Here is a 26,870-nt window from a genome sequence, read left to right as displayed (position 1 = left end):
TACATTTGAATTTAGGTATGGGAAACCCCAGACCCTCTTTTGATGTGATCTGTGATGCCTGTAAACGTACAGAAGGTAACTTCAGAACTTGACCAACCTCCTTGACATGAAGTTACATTGGAACTGTATTGAACTTGGGACCGAGAACTTTAGATGAACTTAAATTGCTAGTAGCTGCACATTTACTTGTGAACACTTATATTTGGTTGGGAACATTCCCCCACTAGATTTCATTGTAGATGTGAGGACAAGCATAGGTTTTTGACAGACAGAGATGTTGGTTTGGACTTTCCTTAACGTTCTTTAGGCAGGGAAAATCCCACTATAGCATAGCGTTAGTAAGACGTTACACCATCCGGATTATTAATAAAGCGTTGTTAAGAAATATATATCTGTCTGTGTCATCTCTCTTGATACCATGCCAGTCTCACAGGAGTCAAGCCCTTTGCTCTTGTGCACTGCCTAGTATATCTGAAAAAGTAATATAACCCAACCGCAGACTCCAGCTTTCCACACTGGTTGTCGCGAGACGAGGGTGTACTGGGCTAGGGCTGTATGCCTGGTGGGTACCATTCTTTGTACAGCATCAGTGGCGGCTGACATCTTTTAATTAGAGGGGCATAAATGTTTCCCACAAATAAGCATGAGCAATCAAGTGTAGCAAGAGGAACCTGAACTAACCAAATTGTCAGGAAGTTTCCTCCCATACCCCAGAGAAAATTAAAAAATAATGGGTTAAAATTGTGTATTTCATAGCATACTTAGTGTGCAACATTTTGTCAAATAGCCACAAAGTTTGCAATCGGTTTTGTAGAGTAAATCATGAAAAATAAAAAAAATAAAAGTCACTTACAGCGCACAGGAGAATTTATTAGACCTTTGCCCACAATATATGCCGGTATAAAACATTTTCCTCCTGGCTGTACCCAGACATGTCCATGCGGGGTGCACCAGTATATGCCACTATTACCATATAAGAACATACTGTGGTTGGCTTAGCCAGTAAACAATGCCATGCTACAGGAAAAAATATGTCTGGACTGGCTGTATAATTTTAGCCCAGCCACAAAATTAACTTCATCATGCCAACTTTACCATTGATGCTCAGTTAAAAACGCCACGCCAGAGTAAGAAAAGATATGTGGAATTCCTGCACCAACGTAGGCAAGTATAGCAACACACCAACACGCATAATTCTGCCTTTAGTCTTGATACCAGAAAAAAAGAAATCTGGCTGCCGCAACCCATGCAAAGCCTCTTTCTTCCCCTTCAAAATCAGAGGCCCGCTGTCAAGAATCACCCGAAAGCCTGGGAATTGAGAGACAAATGGAAGCCGAAACCCATCCACCTTTGTCAACATCAACCCCAAGGTGGCCACAATGAAAAGTCATTCAGACACAGGAAATGTAGCCTAGAGTGGCATGTAGGAAGACACCGCCCTTATTTATATGTTAGGAAACCAGCAGAGCTCTACTGTGGCACTCTTAGTACACAGACAAGAATCCTGCTGTACTGCCCCCTAGATTTTGAAAGTTGCCGGATGTCCTAAATCCGTTGTTCCTGATGGCGGTAAATCGCTATTTTCCCTGTGTTCTCTGCCAACTTTCTACTCAGCTCCCTTGAAGTTTAGACACCTTGCACCTTCCTCCCTGTCCTAACTTTGCCTCACTTCCCGTTTATCATCCAGGATCAGAGTCTGCTTGCGCTCCTCGCTTCAGCTACTTCAGCGGCAGCCTCCTCCAGGGACGTCATTTGGGGGTCGCCAGAGGTCGCAACTGCGACCTCTGAGGTCTCCCTTGCGACCTCTGTGGTCACCCTTGCGACCTCTAGAAAAAAAAAAGAAAAAAAAATGTTTTTTTTTAAAAACATTTTTACAAACTTTTTTTTTTTTGTAATGCAAGCTCATGGGCTGTGGCCAGCACCATGTGGCTCTTTAGTTTTGGAGTGGCTGGCTTTCTTGTTAAAGCACCTTAAAAAAAAGAAGAAAAAGAAGAAAAGGATTGACACAAGTCTAACGCTTTCAGCACTGACCCTAAATAAGAAAGATTAGAATACCAAATAAAGTCTTTCTGGAATTCTATACAATAATTGATACTCATTAAAGGTTTATTTCAGGCACACTTCAGGGGGTGAGTCACCGATTTAGTCTGTTCTTAAGCGTAAGTGCTATATAACAACACATCATCATTTGGTCATGGTGCTTGCATTCACAGTAATTTGGTAATATGGACCTATACACACTGATCTTAACGATACATATGGCGATCCATTCTTGTATGAAATGTACATCACATTATAGTGATATAGTAACCATATTTTTTGTAGTGTACAATGCTATGCGATAGCACTTCCTGTTTTGTCAACGGGTGAAAGGTCGTGTTCCATCGCATCCCGCGATATCACTTCGGGGTGGGATCAAATGACATCACTTCCTGTGATGTCACCAGGGGGTCAAGGGTCGTGTGATGTCACTTCCGCTACCCCTGGCATTTTGGTGAAATGACGTCCCTGGCCTCCTCTAACACACACTCTCATTCTGTCAATTTGAGCCGCCGCCTTCCTGAACTTGTGCTCCTTGTGAATCCAGCAAACACGCGCTCCTCGCATTCTCCATCCTTCAGCTTCTACCTTTCTGCATTTGCGCTCTTCAGCTACAGAGCCCTCTAGCTATTGCCTTCCTGCATACACGCTCCTCTTGTTCTGGGCCATACACTGTCCCTACCTCTCCTTGCTGCCCAACTCCTATCAGACTGCTCTTAGCCATCAAACTTTCTCTGGTCCTGCAAACCTCTCCACTAACCCCTCTGACCCCTGGAATCTATTTCTTGCTCTTAGAGTTCCTCAACTTGCTCTGCCTCATTACCTGGGATACTAACAGGTCACTACCATCACAGGTATTTCCCTGCACATGGAACCATTGGAAGGACCATCTCTTTTCACTCTGCCAGAATTCCGCCTCTACAAGTCGAACAGAAGATTGCAGCCTCTACAGTTATTTTCCCCTCATTAAGGGTTTTTCCAAGACCCTCTGTCACCATCCAGGGGCCTGACAGTGAGGATTAACTCTACCCTCACCAGGAATCCTGACAAACTCAGGCCAGTACATCTCCTAATCACTATTGTGACACCCGCTCTGCTACAGACACGCACACATTTATTCAGCATTCATACACTTTCACCAGTGCATCAATAACACACACAGACACACACACAGACACACACACAGACACACACACACACACCCCTACCTCTTTGCCTTATCTGAAGCCCCTGGTCCAAAATGTGCTCAGCCTCAAGCTCCCTTCATAACAAGGGGGTGCCCCCTACCCACATTCAGACCTGCAGTATCCCAGCTTGGATCTCCAATGAGCCACGGAAACATGGATATACCCGCTGGGGTACAAGAACTGTCAGTTTCCCTTTGACAGTTAAAGCCAGCACAGTCGCGCTCCCTCTGCTGCCTCATGCAGCTGCGGGAGCACTCCGTGTTTTCAATGCATTGGCTTGGCTCGTCTGCAATAGGTGGTGGAACATTGCCCCATAACCTATTATGGACAACCAGCCCACACAAAACATAGAAAGAAGCCTGCCTATATCCTACACACAGTTGGGAATGACCATAAAGTGAAAAAATAAAGACATGATAGGACCCTCCCCCATTGATGACAGGCAGTTCCATTAAGTTGAGCCTGGAGGAAGAGGCACCCACCCTTAGCCACAACTCCAGTAAATCTGCTGGTTTACTTTCTGGGCCATATTCTGGGTTTTGTGTGGCAGAGAGCAACCATTTAGGGTTCCCCGTCCCCAACACATTTTTTGTTTTGCTCCCCCTGAACCAACAGATGAACATTTAAGAGTGTGTAGTTAAACAGTTACAATCCAATAGGAAAGACAGTAAACAAGGGGCCAAAGGCAAACCAGAATCGGGCATGTAATTGGTAAAGGGGAATTGGAGAAATACAGGGCTAAAGACATATCGCACCAGACGAGCTGTGAACTGAAAGTAGTGATCTTCAAAGGAGTGGGAGTAGGTAGAAAAACACAAGGCAAAGGTATCTCGGAAGCTGCTGACCCCATTTCCCTGCCCTAGAGAATTCCACAAGGTTCCTGTATCTCACCCACTCTGTTCAACATGTACACCAAACCCATTTTCAATCACCCTGACAGTCTTGAGATCTCCTACACAAACTTTGCTAATGACACTCAAATCCTGCTAAAACTCACGGGGACCCACACCACTGACTCTTCCAACATCAACCATGTCTATAGCATCATTCAGGCCTGGATGGCCAAATACCATCTCTGCCTGATTGGTGACAAAACAGAGTTCCTCAATGTCGGATCCGGACAATGACTCAAACACCTGGACCCATCATTTGAATCTTTCTCCATTGATGGTAACCCTACTGCTGTTTTGAGCCATGTGAAAACTCTAGGCGTCTACCTAACTATGCACAAGCACGTTAAAGGTTAAAGCCCTTGCCGCCTCAGCAGCCTTTAAGCTCACCAGCATCAGCAGAACGTTTCTTACCACCGACCATTGCCTCCCCATTGCTAGGGCCATCAAATTACTGTAACACCAATGTCTCAGGAACTTTTTCGAAAAATCTATCCAAACTACAGTTGATTCTTAACAATGCTCTTCGGGCGGTTTGGGGTCTGAAGCGCATGGACCACATCTCTCAAGCTAGACGGGACGCTCACTGGTTGCCAAACACAAATCCTGCATTGAGTTCAAGATTCTATCTACAACCTACAGATGTGTCTACAATGTTGCACCCGCTTTTCTCAACCAGCTCATCTCCAAAAGAACACAACCTCGCTGCCTGCGCTCATCCACTGCCTTGTCATTATCCAATGCCAGTTCCAAAAAGGAAAAGTGCATGAGGTGCCAGTTTCACTGTCATTGCTCTCACCTTATGGAACTCCCTTCACATCTAAGAAGAACCCTCCTCCCTCATCTTTTGAAAGACTAAAAACCTGGCTATTCGACCAATGGGTGATCTCCATGATCTCGCCCGGTATTTACTATCTTCTGTACTGTACCTTTCCCTCCAGTAAGTTTACCAGCGCTGTGATACTTGCGGATTTGGGCACCATCAACAAATGCAATAAATAAATATTGGAGGAGGGAGTTTGTTAATTGATTAATAAAGGGTGATATTGGATGTAATATTTATTGAACTATATAGTTTTAATTATTGCAATATTTATTGTAATTTATTGTACCACCTAAGGTTATATTTATTGCAGCAGTTACAGAGGACAATGTTTACATCTATTTTGTTTTGAGGGCAGAAGGGAAATCCTGCTTCATGCGACTTAAGTAAAAAGTACCTTTCATGGTTTAAAATCAAAATGACTTGTGCTTGTATTCTTCTTGACAATGAATGGGTTTACATAGTTGCACTTTTTCCCTTTTCTTTACTATTTGTTGCTTACACTCCAGATGGAAGACCCATTTTTTTTCCTTTAGGTGCAGCACTGATGGAGTAACCCAAAGTGTGATTGTACTCGGGGGGGGGGGGGAGGGGCACGGGAGCAGGGGGGAGTTCATGTAACTAGTCTATCGTTTATCTTCACAGAGGGCACTATTCCTCACTTGTTTACCATTACAGGTCAAACACGGTTTCCTTTACAGGCTCCACCACTCTCTAGTTTCTTAACAGGAGGCCCAGCTCAGCTATGCACCTTACAGCAGGTGACCAAACCCTGTAAGCACCAGGGCTAAAGTTGGTTAAAATCAGGATTTATTTGTGCAGGATTCTCCACATCAGATTTCGCAGAATGCTTTCTCCTGCCATTTTAAAAGTATCTTTATCCCTCATCCATGACTCACATCTCCAGATCACACATTCAGTAGCCTTACCTGCAGGAGGGAAACAGTCTGCGAGAAGTGGTGCTGCTCCATCGTGGAGGTGGAATAAAGTGCTGCTAGTGGGTGGTCGAACTTCTGCAAGTAGGTGTTGCTGTATCCTCGGTGATCCAGGTCATGACACAAGCAGGCTATCAATAGACCTTTGCGCTACAAAAGGAAAGGTACAGTGAGAACTAAACACATGCTTCATCTTACTAAGCTTTGGCAAGCAGGCCCCAATCACAAAATGCTACATTTGTATCAATAGATTAAGGATAACACAAAACGGAACATGCCTCCTTACTTTCAAAGACCAGAAAGTACAGTGGATAATTCAGAACAACCTGCATAGAGACAATGCTGCTCTTCGTGGGCGTTGGATCTTTAGACTTTCTTTTGAGTTCTTCTGAAAATTAACTTTTGTGTCTGTGTGTTCTATGCTGATCCTGCCTTTTTGGGAATGTTCTATGAACGGCCCAGATCAGCATCACAGAATATGGGCTGTAAATTAGAGAATCTCCGGGTGTGGGCCAGAGATGTGGTATGGCTATCAGTTTGTCGCTGGACTGGGAGGAGGCGGGGGCTACCAGTGCTGTTGGGGAATTAACTGCTTTACGTCTCATCTACAGGTGTTGACCAAAACAAGTGGTGCCCAGTCCTTCCCAAATATCCACAATGGCTTAAACCTTGGGAGAACTCATGTATGCCGCCAAGAGGCAGTGCTGCAGACTCCCCATTTCCCCGGATACAACTCCCATTTGATGCAAGTACCCTGCTTGGCAATGAAGACCCACCTGTGCTATCAAAATTGCCGGGTTCAAATGGCTTTGTTCACTCAAAACATTCAGTTGTCCAAGAGCTTAATTTTGGATCCATATCAGCAGAAATTGAGATCGTATAAGTAAAGACTTCAAATATCTAACTACAACCATCTGTTAATTTATTATTTTATTGGGATTCACTTTCAATTCATCGTATGATTCAACCATTAAAACGTTTTTTTTCCGGTAGTCAATGCACCCCTGCATATGCTGTAGGTATCCTTATATGGCTGCTCTGATTCACATGAGCTGTCTATTTTGTAGAGAATTTGGAAGTGTTCTTTTAAGGGCCAACCCCACCGCTTGTTAACAAGAAGAGGATGTGAAACAGAGCACACTGCAATATCAGAGACCAACATTCCTAGCACAGCCGGATATGATAGGTTATTTATAATGCGCTTAATACCCAGAGGTTTCTAAGCGCGGACCCGGGGATCGAACCTGTGTTGCTCTGTGTCGTCTTGCTTCCAAGGTGAGCACGTTGCCCCCCGAGCTATCCTCCCGAGACATGCTAAAAATAGGCTCCTTCGTGTCAACAGACCGCCACGTCTCAGCCGCTGAGACAATAAGTAATTTGGAGGACCCAATTTAATTGGCTGGCTTCAATGTTTTGTTTTCCAGGCAATGTAGCCTCAAAGATATTGATGGGTTGAACAGTGAAATAAGCAGAGCCCTCTCCCTCCCTGCTTATTGCGGCACCAATTCAGTGTCCGAAAAGATTGATCATAGTCCACAACTGCACCGTTCAAGACCTTGGGAGAGTTTAGTCAATCTACTGATGCACCCAAGTCAATTTGACATGAAACATAGGTAATCGCCCGCACAAATATTACCTAGATCTAAAACAGCTGTAGCACAATTACCATGCATCATTTGGAACTTCTACTTGGATTTCTACATTGTCCTAATGCCATTCCAAGACAGATGGTAAGCAGGGGTTTTCACAATTTTGCAAACCATAGAGGACATCGCCTGCCAAGAAAAAATCTATATTATGTGCTTCTGATCGTAAGCAGTGCATGAACCTAGTTTGCCCATCTCCCTCCCACAGTCGTAAGTAGCTGTGCCCTAATGTCTCAGAAGTCATTTTTAGTAACATTTACTGTCACAGGTGGCAAAATAAACTCTCCCAGAGAAGATTCAGGGGCTTTTATGGAGTTCTTTAGCAGAGTTCAGGGGATCATGCCCCTCTCGTCTAGTTGCAACGGTTTCCAACCTAGTCCACGCATCTTTAGTCCCAGAGTTAGAATACAAAGATGATTAACCCCTACTGCCTAATCTCTAGATAGCGGTCATTGAGAACCTAAAGGCAATCGCTGTTGGAGCTCCCACTGGGACGTTATAAGCAGGCCCTACATAATCGATGTTGCTAGTAACTAAAGAGACTATAGGGTTGTGCCTTCCAGACACACTGCCTGACTCGCATCCTGGCTACATTGAACATAACTGATACCACATGCAACTTGCTTCATCTTCAGCCAATGATACTTCTCAATAATAAAGAAGTGCCTGGAAGGCTGAGGCCAGCGGCTGAGCAGACTTTAGAACAAGCAAGAACACTGGCTGAAGTTGTTGAACTGTCCACTTTGCTGTGCATGGCCACCTCAGATGGAGAGAAAGATTGATCAGGTGTTCGCTCCTCCTAATGTGTGAAACCGATCATGCGTGCCATAAAATGGCATTTGACCGATCTAACAAGTAAAAATCAGAACATAAAAAAACAAATCTGGAATGTCAGATTCCTGGAACAACAATGCAATATTTACTGTGTGGCAGCTGCTCATGTTTGGGGTTTGAAAAGCTGCCCTTGCATGGGGCAAGATGTGTTCGTCCTGTGGTAAAAGGAACCATTTTGCACAGTTAAATATTTCAACTCTCCCAGCAATGTGCTCTTCAGAAGGCTCTAAACATGAAGACACACATTCTGGAGTCACTGTCTAGCATGATGCTACTGGTGGCCCACCAGGAAACAGTACTGCCATCACCACTCAATGTTGCCAGTGGGCAAATCAGGCATAGATTCCACGGGCTATGTACATAAATAAAACTAATGGCGGAGCACAACCCTAGTACCACCTAAATCTACCTGAAGATGGTAGCCTGGTTCCACTATTGAGATAGTGAGTTCAGGCAGTTATGAAGTGGTAACAACAATCTTCTGTGGGAATGATAGATGTGGAATTCAGAGGACTAACAATTTAGAAGGAAACGTCAATCTGACTTCAGTATCACCTTGCCTCCAGGAGCAAAATAAATGATGATCAATGTACTACTGAAGCTTGATCACCTTTTCCAAAAATGTGTGCAATGCAAAGGCTCAGCAGTATTGCAAAATTGCATATGTTGTTTCTAAGTTCTAATGTGCTCTATATAGGAGTGCCACGATTAAAAAATACTGTCTCACACATGCTTCAAGGACTCTTAGGATATTGAGAACGAGTTTCATAAAGCATTTTCGGAAAAATTGAGAAAATAAAGGAAATCCAAACATTGCATAGTTTTGAAGTCGAACGCAATTCCAGTGAAACATGGGGTGTACAAATTACCAATTTGCTTGTAAAGGAAAGTGAAAAACTTGTTGAAAGGGGATTGTCCAGAATGCCCAGTACAGAGGGCAGAATCTGCAGAGTGGCTGGCACCCATTGTTCTGGTTCACAAAGGGGGACCTATGATATCAGACTTTGTGTTGACCGCTGTAGTCAGCACCAGAAGCTAGTTCTTTGTCACCCCGTCGTTGAACATTAGCAAAATGGTCAAGCTTATCAGATTAAATTCAGTGCATTTTAGGGAACTAATAGTGTTGATTTACAACCTTTAGAGGTTTCTAGTTATTAGGAATACCCTTCCCCCTTCCAAAGGCAGAGAATGTGTTTCAACAGAGATGGTCCTCAGGCAAATCAAAAAAAATTGTCTACTTCGATTACAACCTCACAGACGCATTCAAGTGTTGAGAGAAGTCTGATCCATCTAAAAAAAAAACAATGAACTAAAGCTGGAGGAGAGGAAATGTCTTGAGAGGGTATTGGTGAGCTCATGCACACACGTCCCAAAAAGGTCATCAGGCATCAGTAGAGCACTGAGCTGAGCATCACCATTCACGCATTTCAATTAGCTAGAGATGGGACTGTGGAAGGACCCATGATGTATGCTTTCTACACCAACACATTTTTTTATTCTGACTGGTGACAAGTAAAAAAGCACTGGAACTGAATACACAATAGCTTTTGTTGCTTGCACTCCGGAGATGGATGAAAGTGAACAATTCTATGATTGGGAGAGAGACACTGGTCTGAGTTTACAGTGCCAATCATTTCAGACACTGTGTGCGCCATTTATGCTGCACAATTACGCACTGGTCCTAACCCCCTCGATTGAAGTGCTGAAAGCAGCATCCACTCAGAGGGCTTGTTAAGAATATTGGCCTCAACAATTGAAAAGAGGTACGAAATTCAGTACAAACTTAGGAGCTGCAATCGCGCACATCAAAATATTGTATTCCATTTAGGAGGTGTCTATTCAGTTTTTTTGTTTTTAGCCCTGGGGCTTGTATTCCTGGATTTATCAACTGACTGTAAAAGCATTTCTTGAATTGATGGAGCATGTCAACAGTCTCACAACCGATTGTGCGTCGACTTCCATTAGTAGCTTTACACAATGGAACACGTGGTTGGAGGAAGACTCTGCTGGAAGACATGTTCGGAAAACCCAGATGCAGTTTCTAATGAGGAAGGACTCGAGACCGAGCAGGAAGATTCTATTGTGCTCAAAGTTTAAATCTATGGCTTCACTCAATGGCCTCCAACCAAACATGTGGATGAATTGCTGAAATCTGTCCACCATGGGTCCGATGAACCACACGTGCAATGGATCAGACTGTACCACTTGCAGGAGCGAGAAACAAATTACACTACATTTCACACAATGGGCACCATGGTTCACAAAAACAAAGAGGTGGAGGCCGTCAGTTGGTCAAGAAGTGGAAAGAATTCGACAAAGCTGTGATTATTCTGGATTGTGACAAAAGGCTTAAGACCCATGCTTCCCCCAAAAGGCCCTATGAAAGTTCCTGAAGGACACGATGCAGAAAATGGCACTAGATTTCGTTGGTTCTTCGAATATGTTATCTTGAGATATAAAGTGGGATTTCCTGGATTATTTTTCAAATGGTCTCTGTTGCTTAGGTCACGACGTGCAAAGCTTTTGAATTTTTGAAAGAAACATTTCGTAGAGAAGAACGTCCTGAAACCTGTTGCAGATGTGGATTTGGCTGGCATGCGCTAATGCGCACAGGAAATGGCAACAAAACACTGCAAGTGGGGCTACAGATCACTTCCAGGCCAAAAAGCTTGGAGAAGGACTGAAGAGCATCGAAAAGGAAGCTTGACTGAATGCCTTGTTGAACAATGCAGAAGTTTTGAATTAATGAACCAGAACACGACATGCTGCACCCCCCAGGATTGATGCGTTATTATAGTATGACAGGATGTACGCAAGAGCATGGTGGACAGGCAGGAGTGCATTACGTGGCAGTTGGGAGTTAACAAGAAGGCGAAGGAGCCCTGGCTAAGGTCAAATGACAGGGTCATGGAGAGAAAGGCACAGTGAAGTTCAGTAAAACCCTCAAGGCGCCACATATTTTGGTAAACGCTATGAAGACCAGCGAAGGGCCAACATTCTTGGGAGTGCACGTAGGCGGGCGGTGAGGTTCATAAGGATGTGGAGGTTAATAGCCGTGGTGGATGCTAGTGTGGGCATGCAGCATGCACAACAGTCACATGTTGCCTAAGGGTAGAACATGCGTATGAGATTCCATCACTGAACTGAACTGCTTTTGTTCTGTTGCCATTACTGATTTGGGTATACAGGGCACGGATCCGCGTCTGTCTTGCGGGGGCTCCGTGCATAGTAATTGCTCATCCCTGCACAAAGCACTTTCTATGAACCGTAGCAGGAGGAGTGTTCAGTGTTCGATGGATTGGGACTGGGAGAAGGAAGGTGCATCACTGCTGATAAGGAGATAAACAATCGTTCATTGCTGACCACAACATTGTTCCAAGCTTTTCCATGCATCAGGACCTTGGGTGGGGCGTTAGCCAATCTGGGAGCTCTATAACCCCGCGTTCTGACATTCCCCAAGTGCTGTGGTCTTTTGCTGCATACGTCCTACTTGGCTGCCCACCAGGGTCGGCCTTGGGGGGTGGGGGTGGCGGGCCGAGAGACTGCCAGGGGCACCATGTCCCCCCCCAGGGCGCCATTAGCCCCCCACCACGCCAGGCTGGGGGGAGTCTTTTAAGGGCTCCCCCAAGCTGGCTTAGTGAAAAAAGGTGCGGCAGATGCCCTTTTGTTAATAGATGCGCATGCAGCAGTGGGGCGCATTTAATAACAGCACCGTATTCACATGTTGATTACCTCCCTGCTCCGATGGGGGAGCCAGGAGGTTTTCATTGGAATAGGGCACTCATGCTTTTGCATGCATGAGCGCCCTATGCCAGTGATTAACTCCCTGCAAGGCGCCGGAGCAGGGAGGGACAGAACAAATGTGGCGCTCCTGCGAAACCCCCTGCATCTAAGGCCAGCCCTGCCCCCCCACGTACACCCCACATCCACAAAAAAAGGCAGGTGCTAAAGGCTAGAGCAAATGTTTAAGAAAAATTCACATACCTTTCAGAGTATTCAGTCATCATAATATGAATGCTGAAAACCGACTCCCTCTCTCAGAAGCACCCGCATGTGCTTTTTCAGGGGTGCTAATGGGAGAGGCATCCTGTGGCGGGCCGAACCTGCTGATAACAGCACTGTGGCCCAAGTTAAGGGTCTGAGAAAAGCAAGGCTGTGTGCGTCAGGGTTGGGAGAATGTTGCGGGTTATATGAGCAACTTTGCCGAAAATGGTGGGGGGGCATGGCATCTAAATGAAAGGGGCCCTTGCCAAATGAGTGGGACAACATGGTGTGCACCAAAGGTTGGGCGGGACAAACACCCTTGTCCCACCCAAAAATAACGCCCATGTTATACTGAAATAATCGGTTGCTACTTTATGTTAAGCAAAAAGTCAAGCTCCTACGCCGTGGCAACAGAAACTATCAAGTTTACCTCCAGATCTGTGAAAATGCCTTGGTTTTTCTGCAAGATGGCGTACATACAGTGCGCAACGGTCACAGCATGCTTCCAGTTGTGGTAGGGCACGCGGCGATAGTTCTTTTTCACGGACATAGTAAAGCGACACAGCTTTTCGAGTTCAAAGCTTGAAAGGAGAGAAGAAAGCAGACTGGGTGAGGCAAGGCAGAGCTCAAGGACTTCCGCGACCGCTTATAAATAAAGGAAAACAGTTTTAAAGACACCAATTAAGAAACGTAATCTCGGATTAACGTGTTTGCCAATTAAAATCCAGTCCACTAATGCGAGCGATCATAGCACCCATGTGTTTCCTCGCAGCAATGCATCGCCATGGAAACGGGCAAATCCTAACGTCACAAGATTCCCACATACTCGCCAATATTCTGTGGCCACAAAGATGTAGGATTTTTCAAGTTTCAAAAATACTACCAAGCATAACAATTACATCACAAGAAAATACAAAACATACATTGTTGGCACCAGTGGAGCATTCTAAAATACACATCCATCACACAGCACAACATGGAAAGATGCTCAAATGTTTAAAATGTAGAAGTCTGAATGGTAAATTAACACCGAATTCAATGACCCAACTTCACAGAAGGTACTCACACAGAGCTGGTAGGAAACGTTTGCCACTGCTCTGTAGCAGCAGCATGGGCAATACATAGTTATTCCTGCAGTGCAAGATGAACAACTGAACAACATGGAGACGGATACCCTCCTCAGTCAGATAGGCAGATGCTGTGTGATGGTGTTACCCTCTGTCACTTGCCTTCAACTGGTGGTTCACATAAGGCGTGTCCCAGCCAGAGTACAGGGCAGAGTCATGTAGCTGTCAGGTCACTGTCCCATCACTCAAAGTAATCACTTACCGGCCCAACGCCCACACACACACACTAATTTGTTGCATGCTTTGTCCTGGGCTGGTCTCAAGCAGCCTGCCCTAGACTCACATAAATTACCTGCCCCTGTAAAAAGCAGGAGGATGTGTCGCCCAAATCTGTAGGCGGTAGGACTGCATGAAAAGCAGTAGTCTACTGCTTAAATCAGTAAGGTTGGCAGGTATGTTTCCACTGGATATTAAACATCCAGTTGCAATATACTGTTCAACATTGGAAAACAGTGCTTAACTCTGCTAGAGGACAGCAATTGATCTTTAGAGTAAAATGCATAATATGTTAAGTGCTTGGTGTTCCTAGTGTGACCAGACGTCCCGGTTTTGCCGGGACTGCCCCGGAATTTGGATCTCTGTCGCCCTTTGTCAAGATTATGTTTCCATTGGAAACTGCAGTGGTCGTGGGTTTTTGGTAGTAGGTCTTCATAGCTGGCAGCAGGAATGTTGCATTTTACAACTTAAGCTAGTATTCGTTTGTGATAAATTAGTGATACTGTTTAAATAAACTCATATTACATAATTAATTAACGCTTAAACCCCCTTCTCCTCCAACTACTACTGAAGTGTAGTGCCTTGACAGCCACTTTCAAGAGTCAGTCCTACTTCTATGTTAGTTACCTGTCCCACTTTTGTACTTTTTCAATCTGGTCACCTTATGTTCCTATCTACCAAGCCCATTAATAAAGCCAAGCCCAACTCATTCAACACTAGGATAGCAAACACTAAGTCAGGCTATAAAGAGATTGTTGCCATTTTCAGAGAGCTGGAAACACAAGCTCCCACCCTGCCAACCCTCACTAAAAACAAGGATTGGTGTAACAGGATGCCATACTGGACAAGCTGAACATCCTTCAAAACAAAATCATTGAACACCAACTGGCCCTTAGACATCAAATATCTAACCTCCACTGGAACACTTCCTGGGACGCTCCCTCCTTTTCCGTCAAGGAAATGAACGAACAGGAAGTCGTAGACCTCCTTAAATCGATAAAACCCTCCAACTGTAAAGGAGAAGCCTGTCCAGCCCAGGTTATCAAAGAAAGTGCCTCCACCTTTGCACTGTTCATCACAGCCTTTATCAATGCCTCCTTCAAGTCAGGCTATGTCCCAGCCTCCCTCAAAGAACCCTGGGTACGACTGCTTCTGAAGAAACCGGCGCTCGACTCAACCGTGCAAGGGAATTACAGACCCATCACCACGGTCCCTTTTCTATTGAAAAACCTCAACAAAGCAGCTTACCTACAGGTCCACAAATTCCTAGAGGCGAATAACCTTCTTGGTCTTCGGCAGTCTGGCTTCCGTCCCGGCCATGGGACCGAAACTGCATTATTGGACCTCAAAAACCAGATTGATGATTTTAGGGATGCAGACAAACCCCCCCTCCTTCTGCTCCTTGACTTATCCGCAGCTTTTGACTTGGTGGACCATTATACCCTATGCCACCACCTTTCCTCTGCTGCCAATTTTTCACCTAACACCACAGCCTGGATCACTTTCTTTCTCCAAGAAAGAGTTATGAAAGTTTTCTCTGACCAAGCTTGCGCCAGCCCTAATCTGATCAAATGTGGAGTGCCACAAGGTTCTTGCATTTCACCCACCCTCTATAACTTGTTCATGAGGCCTCTATTCAACTTGCTGGACGCACTAGGCATCAAATATACAAATTATGCTGATGACACGCTGGTCCTCATCCCCCTAACAGGTGACTATGAGGCCGACAGTGAAACTCTAATTTACATTTACGCCATGATCCAAATGAGGAAGAAAACTAGTTGTGCCCGAACGGTGAAAAAAAACGTACTTCTACATATTGGCTCACCAGGAACCCTAAAGAAACTCGATGAAAAATACAGATCTTTCTCCATCGAGAACACCTCGATACCGGTCTCACAGGCGGTAAAAACCTTGGGGGTCTACGTGGACTCTAACCTCTCAATGGTCAGACAGGTTAACGCCATTGCGTCTGCTGCGGCCTACCACTCTAAACTGCTCACTGCAGGTAGACCTTTCTGAAAGAACAGAACTGCATTACCATATCCAGAGCAATAATTGGGTCTCGGCTTGATTATTGCAACGCCCTCCTGCCAGGCATTTCTGCAAAAAACTTCCGAAAACTACAGACTATCCAAAACAATACACTTAGGGCATCCACTGGCATTTCCAAAAAGGGACCACATCTCAGCAATCACAAAACTGGCCCATTGGCTCCCCATCAAAGAACGTATCATTTTCAAAACCCTCGCCCTCACCCACAAATGCTTCCATAACACCGCCCCCCCCTTTACCTCTCTCGGAGAATTGCCAAACCTTCCACAGACCGACCTAGAAGAACCACATACACAAACCGTTAACACCATTCCCAAGACCCTGAGGACTCGCGCAGGAGGATCCTGCTTCCCCGTCATTGCCGCAACCAACTGGAACTCCCTTCCACCGCACCTGAGCCCCATCGATCTCACACACACCCTTTAGGAAACCTATCAAAACAATCTTATTTGCATGATTTAACCCAACTGGCTCTGTTGCCTTTGAACAATGTAAGCTACCTTTACCCATGCTTTGTAACCCGCTCTGTATTATTTATGTTATCACAATCACCTATAGATCTGCGTCACTGCACCCTGTTAGGCTTTCACTCTCTGTAACCATGAGCTAAGCCTCCTACCTGTAACGAAGACACTTTCTTGCAACAGCGCCTCGATGCCCTTGGGCTGTAGTGCGCTTTACAAATTCAAATTAATAAATAAGGAAGTTTAGAAGGCAAGGCACACGACATTACAGTGGCAGAAAGGTCCGCCCATTTCTAGGGTTGATGGGCGCGCGTGTTTATTACAGCCAGGAAAAAACATGGTCTTACATGTCACCACACATGTGGCTTCGGACCTTAACATTTGCTGTGTTATGCATGAAACAAAAGGCAGTTGAAGGCAGAAATCCAGGTATGTTTCAGTTGCGATGACAACTATCGATTGAAATGCAAATTAAATTCCATCAGCCAATCGATAGTTCCGACAATTTGCGGATATTTTCAAGCAAACCAGCTAGTAGCAGTTTCCATTCCCAGGCAAGAGGAAACCTCCCACCAGCTTTAGTTCCCAGTGGATGCACACAACAACCAGTGCGTAGAACTGCATCACACCACCATAGGGCAGAGAGAGGGTCTCCTGCCACTCTCGCATACACGGCCTACTGCGACACACTTATGAAGCTACATTTTTGGCTGCAGCAGCAGCGCCGGACACCAAATCCTTCACACAGGACACACCAACTACTTGCCCTAAATAAAGCAAGACCACGCCCCACACTCCACCCAGGGGAGTATCCAGCATTGCAAGAGTGGGGGGTGGAGGCAAGGGCGAGTCACGAAAAAAGTCCTGCTACTTTCCCACCCAAATCCAGTGCACGCAATTCCATATGGTCTCATTCGCGCTCACAAACCGCCCAACCCTGCCTCAATCTACTTTTTTGGTAACCTTAGTGGTAGATGGCATTTTAACACAACACAAATAAATAAAACCGCAGAATCATTACAGATGCAGGAAACTCATCTATTAGAGCTCTGTCTAATAAGTTCTCAAGTGAATCACAGAGCTGCAGATAAAACCGATTAAATGATCTGCTCAGGATCACACTCTTTGGTCAAATGGTGAAACAGGGATGTGGACAATGTAAGCAACTGAGCACATCTTCACATGTGTAGTTGATATAGGTATTTATTAAGGTTTCCCTTTGCATTATTTAAAGCAATGCCTTGGAAGCAACGCACATTACATAAGAAACTACACTTTGACAATTAACTTTACACTATATACAGCATTTTAGAAATATATTGAACAATAAGAGGATAGCTTTAGTTGTATTCTCCCCATCCTTCATGCACAGTCACAATAGCATCAAACAGATTAATGTTAGCCTAACAAATCCCCCTTGGGTAAAACCATAGTCATTATTTCATAACGCCTGCTGCATTATGCACCCTTCTCACTGCTGGTCACTCCCTCCCATGCACATTTCTAAAGGGACAAAAGTCCCATCCCCCGCTCCTTCCCATCAGTGCCTAATGATATGATGTGGCATTTATAACGCGCCTATACACAAGTGTTTCAAGGCGCGACGAGGCAAGGGAGGGGAAACAGAGGGACGACAGAGACAACGATCCGGCTAGGATAGGTGGCACTGAGAGCGTGCAAGTGTGGGGGAAGGGAAAAAGTGCGGAGGGGAGGGGGTAGTGCAGTACATAAGATAACAGCAAGATAAAGACAATAAATAAGTATGGCCAGCAGGTGGCAAGTGCAAGGGTAAGTGCAGACATCAGGTGTCAAGTGCTAGTAGGGTCTGTAGGCATACAGAAATAGTCCCCGAGTACAAGAGTGGCCCAGGGGGGAGTGCAGCTGTGCAACTTGTGGGGAAGGGACCCGGGCCCGAGATCAGAGGGTAGCCAGGTAACTAGTGCAGTTTCAGATTCAGCCAGGAGATCCGCAGGGGAGAGGAGGAGAGAAAGCAGAAACAAAGAGGAAGGTCTTAATGTGCTTCTGGAACCAGAGATGGTTCTCAAGTTTCAGAGAGGCAGGGAGGCTGTTCCAGAGGGAGGCCCCAGCAGAAGAGATAGATCTCCGACCAACTTGCTGCTTGGAGAAGCGACTGACCCTGAGGGAGTTGGAGGCGAATGAGCGAAGAGCTCTAGAAGGAAGATCTTTACGAAGAGAGTTGAAGATATTGAGGCCCCAGAAGGCCTTTGGACAATGCAGAGGGCTTTGAACTTAATCCTCGCCGCCACTGGGAGCCAGTGCAGAGATTACAATCCTGGAGAGATACAATTCCTGGGCTTGAGGCCAAGGACAAGTCTCGCAGTCCTGTTTTGGATGAGTTGCAGAGGGTGGAGAGTAGAGGCAGGCAGATTTAGAAAGAGGCTGGTGCAGTAGTCCAGCCTAGAAAGAACCAGAGCTCTGGAGACAGTGAGCTTCTGGGCGAAGGAGAGGGAAGGAAAAATACCTCTGAGGAGGTGGAGCTGGTAGGGTGACTTCTTAGAGAAGTCATAGATGTGAGGAGAGAAGGAAAGTGTGGACTCAAAGATGACCCCAAGGTTTTTAACCTCAAAGGTGGGAGCAGGAAGAGGGCCAAGAGAGGCCAACCAGAGAGTGACAGGAAAGGATGGAGCAGGTGTGCCGATAAAGAGAATCTCGGTCTTACTGGCATTAATGCAGAGATCATTGGCGGCACACCACTACTGGATGGTGGGCAGGCAGAGATGAGAGCAGGAGAAGAGGTGCTGGAAGGGAGCCTGAAAATGAGTTGAGTGTCATCCGCATTGCACTGAAAGTTGGGGCAGAGAGCGGCAATGCGGTGGGCAAGAAGTACCAGGTATTGGTTAAACAGCCAGAGAGAGGTTAGACCCATGGGGAACACCACAGGTAGAGATCGAGGAGAAGGAGGACTGAAGTTGGACCTGGGAGGGTCGACCGGATAGGAAAGAGGTCAGCAAGCCAGGGCCTGATCAGTGATACCCAGGTTATCATGGAGATCGTTGAGCAGGATGGCATGGTTGACCATGTCAAAGGCAGAAGAGAGATCAAGTAAGATGAGGACACAGGCGGTGTTGGAATCGAGGTTGGAGAGAAGGTCTTCACGGATGTTTAGGATAGCAGTTTCCGTGCTTCTGGCAGCTCTCAAGACAGACTGATGATCATGGAGACAACCAACAGATTCAGTGTGAGGATGTCGCTAAACCAAGTGCAATGGCTAATCCTCGCATCCGTGATGCCCTTGCCCTGTAGGAATGTCTTTGTGTTTTCACTTGTTCCCTTCCTTGTCACTGTCCGCCTTTGAAGTGCATTTTGTGTGGGCGCTGTATACATAAACCACCATATCATAAGATATCAGCATGCTTACTCTCTGCTCTACATCATCACACAATTAGAGTGCAGCTACAACCCTCGAGCAATTCAGCCTAGCTGCTCACATACAAACACTATCCCTTTAACACCTCATCACTAATAAAACGCAGCTATATTCCACGACAAACCGGCCTAAATGCACACATAAGCGTCCCACAGGCCTAACACAGCCAGAACCCATTCTTGGTGTACACCTGCCAGACTGCACACATTGAACCAATATCAATACCACCACACCTAATGCTAGGATGTAGCTACCATCAGGCAATTACATCTGCTGCATACTTAACTGGTGCACCCAAGTACCCTTCGATCCCCTACTCTTTAAACCGACTAGACTACAGTCCCCTAGGGCGTTCAACCTACCAGCGCTTTGAGATCATACCAATGATATATGGAGCGCTATATAAATGGCAAGTAACAGAACATTAAGCTGGGAGATGGCCTCCTTTTCCAGGAGTTTGCCCAGGAAAGGAGTGATGGAAATTGGGCGATAGCTGGGTCGGCAGAGGGTTTCTTAAGAAGAGGGTGCACACGGGAGTGCTTGAGGTGGGAGGGGAAGACGCTAGTGGCAAAGGAGTGGTTGTAGAAGTCAGCCAGAGCAGGAGACAGGGAGTCAATGTGGTCCTTGATGGTTTTGGAGGAACAAGGGTGAACCTGCTTTGCAGGACTTTGATAGATCAGACTAGTCTAGAAACCTCGTCTGAGGAGAACAGGGGAAAGGCAGAGAAGGAGGGAGGAGAGGTGGCTGAAGAAGGGCCAGAGAAAGAGCAGGGAGTAGAGGGAAGAGGGGGAGAGGAAGAGAGAGAGAGGACAGGATGTCCTGAGTTTTAGAGGTGAAATGAGAAGCCAGAGCCGTGCAGAGGAGCTGGGAGGGGACAGGAGAGGTACAGACTGCAGCAGGATTGGCCAGCTCCTTGTAGATTTTAAAGAGTTTGGCTGTGTTGGTAGATGCCTCGGAGACGCAGGCTTGGATGTGGGCTCTTATTGGTGCGGACAGAGCCGGTATTGCCTTTGGAGCAGGCAGCAGGCCAGTTTGTCAGAGGATGTACCGGAAGCACACCATTTCCTCTCAGCCATAGGAATGACAGAGGCAGGAATCCATTCAAGGAAGATCAGGGCTATACCCCTCCGGGAACGGTTGGATCTGGGCATTGAGAGGCTATTGTAGCCATCAGGGAGGAGAGTGTCAAAGCTTGTGACAGAGCTGGCTGTGAACCATGTCTCGGTGAGACCGAAGACATCGAAGTCAAGTTCCATCAGGAGGCGGCAGATGTCAGAGGAGTGTTTGACAGCTGAGCGAGAGTTTAGAGTGCCTAATGGAGAAGGTTGCCATCCTTGAGACTTCTGGGGAGGGGTGCAAATCAGAGGTACTCCCTGTGGAGGTGTAGAAGCAGCCTGAGGGGGGGCAAGGGGGCACAAGAGGAAGGAGAAGAGGGCAAGGTAGCCAAGGAGGAGACAGCAGGGGGAGTCGAGGTAGCCGTGGAGTGGAGAGAGGGGACAGCAGGAGAAGAAAGGAAATTGATGAGGCGCGGGAAGCATCTAGCAAAGAGGAGAAGGTTGGCTTGAGGGCCTTGGACCAAGATGGTACCATTCAAGTAAACACTAATGATGACCTTAGAGGAATGGAAAGAGGCCAGCAGGGCCTCCCACTGGGTGCCACCATTAATGGGCGAGAAAGCGAAGGGAGAAAGCACAGAGACCATATGTAGAGTCCATAGGTCTGGCGAGGAAACAACAAAGAGGATGTCAGTGAAAGTTTGCCTGGAGGAGGCACTGGCATAGGTGTCAGCGATACAGAGAGCTGGGTCGGAGACGAGGATGTCCTTTTTAAACATCTTCCTACCAGATTTAGTGAGGAAAGCATGATAGTCGATAGAGAAACAGAAAAGATAAGAGAGCCTGAGCACCATAGAGTAGGTAGGGAGAGAAGAGGAAGGGATTGGGAAGGGGAGAACACTAGGGAAGGACACATGGCAGAGTGCAAGCAGACGAGACAGAATAGTGGGGAAAAGGCCTAGGTTTCACAATGCAATTTTAAATACTTTCACATTGCAATTTTAATAACAGGAGAAAACACACCTAAGATTAAGAGTCCTGAATAGTGGGGAAAGGGCCTAGGTTTCACAATGCAATTTTAAAAACTTAAATAATGGGTCGCATTAGCTCAAGGAGCTCATTGGGACATTGTCCTGGCAGAGGGACACCTTTACCGTTCAGAAAGGGTAAAGTGTCCTGCTTCAAGGACAATGACCGTGCTGAGCAGGAATTGCTCAGCAGACATTGTCCCCCCAGCGGGACACCTTTCCCGTTGGGCACCCTCATTGAGGTGCGAAACAGGAGAGGTGTCCCAGTGACAAAAGTCCCAGTCAAGCTCCCACCCCGGCCCCCCGCTCTGTACGCCACCGACTCCACCCCGCTGGATTAACTTTAAGGCAAGAAACTCTGCTAACCCGGTCAGCCCCCTAACACCTTTTGCAGCTATACGGGCACCGCTCAGGTGCAGAGACCATACATAAAAGGCGGCCAGAGAACGCCCCTGGCCCTTGCGCATGACATACATCGATAACTCAGTTAAGACCTACTCCTACCACAAACGCTGACCAGGTTCCAACAGGACTAAGAGGTAACAAACAGTTGACAAGCACTTAAAAAAAATCCCAAATAAGAACAACATTTAATGCTACACAATTTCAAAGTGTGTGTATCATATTAAAATTATTGGCGACGGTATTAGATAAGAAAGCCTTTTCAAGCCAAGAACCACGGCACTCCATCAACAATTGAATAAGACAAACAAATGTTTCTGTGAAGATTGAAACAAAAGTATAAGCACACTTTGCTGATCTAGTGACCAAACACATAGGTATTCTTTTTATGAGGCGATATTTACCATTCCTCTATAAAAGGTGCTGAGGGTCTTGCATAACATTTTACCAATGAGAGCACTAGTGCCTGAAAACATTTATAAAGCTTTCTTACTGAGAAAACCATCTCATGGTGCAATCAAAGGCTGTAGGAATGTGTTCTAAAGCACGGAAAAACATTCTTACAAGGGACAAGGACAGGTGGTGTTGGCGTCCCGCTGGGGGTGTGCACATCTATTTTGGGCCAGGAGGGCTCCCATCCGCTGTTTGCCGTCTGCTGTTAGCCATGCCCCTTCTGCTATTAAGAACCCGGACCCTGCCCTGCTAGGTAGAAGCCAGCGGGGACAAGGGTGCAGGGTGTTGGCATCCCGCTGGGAGTGTGCGCGCCCTGCTCAGCGAGCCGAAACTGGGAATTCGATAAAGCGGGGAGTTTGCATATCCAAAAGAGAATTGTCATAAGAGTTATAATGGAGACAGTGGAGGCTCCGCCGGGCTTCCCCCTTTACTTTTTCTTAGTAACTCGGCCCTTATTTCTAACCTGCAAACCCACCCAGACTCTAAAAGCAGACACAAGATCAAGGGGGCGTGAAGAAAGGGGGGGGGGTCATCTCATGACAAAGGGTAATGGTCACTCCTCCGACATTGTCATTGAACCTGGTAGGACTCCCCCACCCCCACCCCAGTAGCTGTTGCCACCTTGATCCCTGCTGTGGGGGGAGATATTGGCGAGCTGTCCAGCAAGAAATCTAACAGTATTTCCAACTCTTTGGGAGAGGTTTACCCCAGACAATTGAATCTACCCATTGCTCCAACCCCACTGCCTCGGGAGGGAGACTAGTGGCCCCAAGCGACCTCTGTAGGGATCTACTGAATATCAAAGCCAATCCCCCCATTGCAAACCTTGTGGAAGGCCACCCCACTATGAACCAATGAAAGCCTAAGCACACCACAGGTTTGCTTTCAGGCCCAAGGAGACTAACTTGTAGGGCCGCGGCAGAGATTTCCGAGGGACTGGACAATGGAATTGAGAAGGCGTTCACTGGTCTATCAAAAAAGTACCAATGCCTGTGTTCTACCGGCTACCACTCTGGTTTCCATAGTGCCTCCTGGCTTGCCACCTAGGCCCTCTTCTGGCACTGTTCATCTGGCCTCGCCTCCTGGCTACCCTTGTTCCCCCTGCACTGGCATCCATGGACCAGGACATGGTCATCGAGGGACTAAATGAGGAAAAGCCCTCCACCAGCTCCATCTGCAGCTCTTGGAGTGAGTCTGTCAGTTGTGCATTTGGGAGTCCGCTCCTTCCTCCGATTAACCCCTCTTTGGGCACCCAAGCCTCAAAACGAAGGCATTTTGCTTTCCACAGATCTCCAGCGCACAGAGGGTCAACCTGCTCAGGGTTCTTGTGCTGTCCGAGCTGGCAGTCATTAAATAGCTGTTACTAGATCTGATTGAGGCCCATGGAAGGGTATGGAACAGGAGGAGGAGAGGGACCATTTGGGGAGCCCCCAGGTACTGTAGCTGTGGGGTCACATTCCTCACCCCCCTTCTGAACATCGTGCCTGCTGTTTACAAAGTTCCCACTTTGATGAGCCAACCCTAGGATGATCAACTCCTAAAATCTAACACACCCAGAGAACCTCCGAGGCCCCTTAATGTGCGTAGCAACCCCCCTACCTGGTGGACTGTGCCCCCAGTATTTTGAGCATTAAGTGCCACAGGGAGAGGGCAACTGGTGCGTGTAACCATAGATCTGAGGGGTGTTCGACCAACTGGCAAGTACAGAGGGGGCCAAGCAGGCCTGCAGTGTTTCTCCACGGGATACCAACACTGTCCTCTGGTAGGCGCGAACCGAGGGATGCCGTCTTGAATAAATGCCTTCACTGGCTCCACTCTGTCGGGCACTGCGCCTTTGCAACCCGTGAAGCAATGGTGGGATGTCATAGACTGATCAGTGACAACCCCAACGATTCTGTTAAATTAGTTTTCAGGGATGGACGTATGGCATGGGATGCTCTGGAAAGACCTAAGTGATATGGTGGTTCTGCAACAGTGGGATGTTTGGCAGTCTTTCCTCTGAGCCTAGTACTGTGGACCCCATCAAAACAATTCTCACCAACAGAGTTATAACTGGTGCGAATCACATCCCCGGGGGCACTCGGTAATCAGACAATTAACCTAGAGCTGCGTCTGTGAAAATGGGATCTGAGAATAGTCCCAAGCCACTTGTGTTCTGCTCTTTTGTAATGGTCTCAGGGTTGGTAGAATAGATCTCGATTAATGGCCTCAGAATGATTTTACATCTGAAGCCTATGGGTGTTCTAATGCTTCCCCTCCCCGACCCCCTCCCCCTTTACCCCCTGATGCATTCTTATTGGGTATGTCTACGGGCATTTATGTATGTGTATAATTATGAAATGCTTTGATGGTCGCCACAGCCGAATACAGCTATGTTTAACATCATTCGTATTAAAGTGTGTAACGACTTCAATTCCTGCCAGATTGAGTGCACATATTCTTGAGTCCCTGTATATAGTTTTAAGTGTATTTATTATTGAACCAAAAGACAAATGTTCAAGTCATAGTCGCCAGAACAAAAGCCATTCAAGTCACAGTTGCCAACACGTGTTTCGACGTGGTCTTCATCAAGGCAAAGTGTACATTCGATGTCTTAAAATCATACAGGTTAAACAAACCAAGTCATTATGAGGAACGGAAAACAGTAACCCATAGTGTTCCCCATACACCACAAACTATAGTCCATTAGTCAAACAGTAAGCCCAAAATCAAAATGTCATATGAACAAAAGGGATATACATAATAAAAGTAGGAGAGCCCATAAATTGTGTATAGTCGATTGCCAATATCAAACACAAGAGCAGCTAAATAATAAAGAGCAAAAAGTAAGAAAAAAGTTTTTAAAAAAGAGAAAAGGTACTACTTTTTTTGTTAGTATGTTACAAGCGACCACATCATAAAACTTCCTAATATTTTTCTATGAAACATATTGCTTACCCCTTTAGGAATGTAAGTTAATGATTACAAAGCATTTCTGCACTTATCAAAGTCTATTTCATCATTAACGACCACTGCGGTTTCTCTTTGAAACAGTGTTTAACTCACAGCATGTACTTCTAAATATATTGCAATTGGAGAAGAAGAAAAGGGAAAAGAAAATTGCTGGTTACAATTGTGCAGTTCTGAACGATGCAGAATTTAACATATGTAGTTGACAAAATAGATCTAAACTAGCTGGGGGTACCCGGCGTTGCCCGTGTCCTGATCGAGTGGTGTCTCGTGTGCCCTGGAGGATGTTGCTCTTGTCGGCAAGTCTTGCTTCAGTTTGCTCTGGTGTCTCATGTGCCCTGGAGGATGTTGCTCTTGTCCTCATGCCAGCAAGTCTTGCTTCAGTTTGCTCTGGTGTCTCACGTGCCCTGGAGGATGTTGCTCTTGTCGGCAAGTCTTGCTTCAGTTTGTTCTGGTGTCTCATGTGCCCTGGAGGATGTTGCTCTTGTCCTCATGCCAGCAAGTCTTGCTTCAGTTTGCTCTGGCATCCCATTTGCCCTGGAGAAAGTTGCTCTTGTTCTCTGGTCGGCAAGTTGTGCTGCTGTTTACACTGATGCTTATTGGAGCCTAGGGTGCATCGTCAAATTGACAGTAATTGAAATACTCTTGGTTCTAGGTCTGCTGAATGTGTATGTCCATATAATTTAAAACAAACGTGAATAAGTGATGCTAACCATATGGATTAGCATTACTTGTGAAAGAGCTGTTGGTGCCAATGAAAAGAAACCCACCAAAATGAGTGTCAATTATAACACCTGCACGTATAATTATATTTAGCATAATTAGACAGGCAAATGGTTACACTGCCGAGTTCAGCAACACCGCATTTCGGATACCTGCAATCCTGGTACCTGCATTTTGTTGGGTGTCCTGACCCACGTTTGGACCATTATGCTGCAACACTTGGTGCTGTGGGCTTAGGAAATCCAAGAGGGCGGAAAAGCCCACATTTGCGCCAGAATCCTGGAGAACCGCGCAGTCTTTGCGCACAACAAAATGGTCGCCTGGCCTGCCACCCACCAGTGTGAGCGTGAGGGGCCAGAAGCGCCATGAGCGAAATCAGCTAAGGAATATGGTGCTGTTCAAAATCTGTTGTTATTAATGTCAAAAAGAGGTGCAATACTGGTGCTCACCACTACCAGAAAGCCGGCGTTTTAAAACCACAAGACACTTGTGTAAAACTGAACAAATGAACCAAACCAGGCCAAAGAAAGACTTACTAAGAGGGGGATACAATGTAAAACTATATTCTGAAATGACTTGAAGGAAGTAATTGTCGAATGTTCATAATGAAACTGGCTGAGCTGTGCATGTCAGCAGCTTAAGTGAATTTGGGTTTAAAGCCACTAAAATCG

General features: G+C 46.2%; 1 protein-coding gene across 3 annotated transcripts in view; it reads right to left on the bottom strand.

The window, feature by feature from the left end:
* The window catches only part of PDE10A (phosphodiesterase 10A), a 1,126,451-nt gene that overhangs the window by 186,719 nt on the left and 912,862 nt on the right, over positions 1-26,870 (bottom strand). For all 3 annotated transcript variants that reach the window (XM_069607718.1, XM_069607719.1, XM_069607720.1), the window contains exons 16-17: positions 12,770-12,920; positions 5,870-6,025 (exon numbers count right to left, since the gene is read on the bottom strand). In XM_069607718.1, the coding sequence (XP_069463819.1) occupies positions 5,870-6,025; positions 12,770-12,920 (307 nt within the window). The remainder of the gene's footprint in view (positions 1-5,869; positions 6,026-12,769; positions 12,921-26,870) is intronic.

The sequence above is a fragment of the Ambystoma mexicanum genome, chromosome 4q, assembly GCF_040938575.1.
Source record: "Ambystoma mexicanum isolate Mex_15411 chromosome 4q, UKY_AmexF1_1, whole genome shotgun sequence".
Classification (NCBI taxonomy): domain Eukaryota; kingdom Metazoa; phylum Chordata; class Amphibia; order Caudata; family Ambystomatidae; genus Ambystoma; species Ambystoma mexicanum.
The sequence above is the reverse complement of the archived record's forward strand: the minus strand, read 5'-3'. Positions and strand labels throughout refer to the sequence as shown.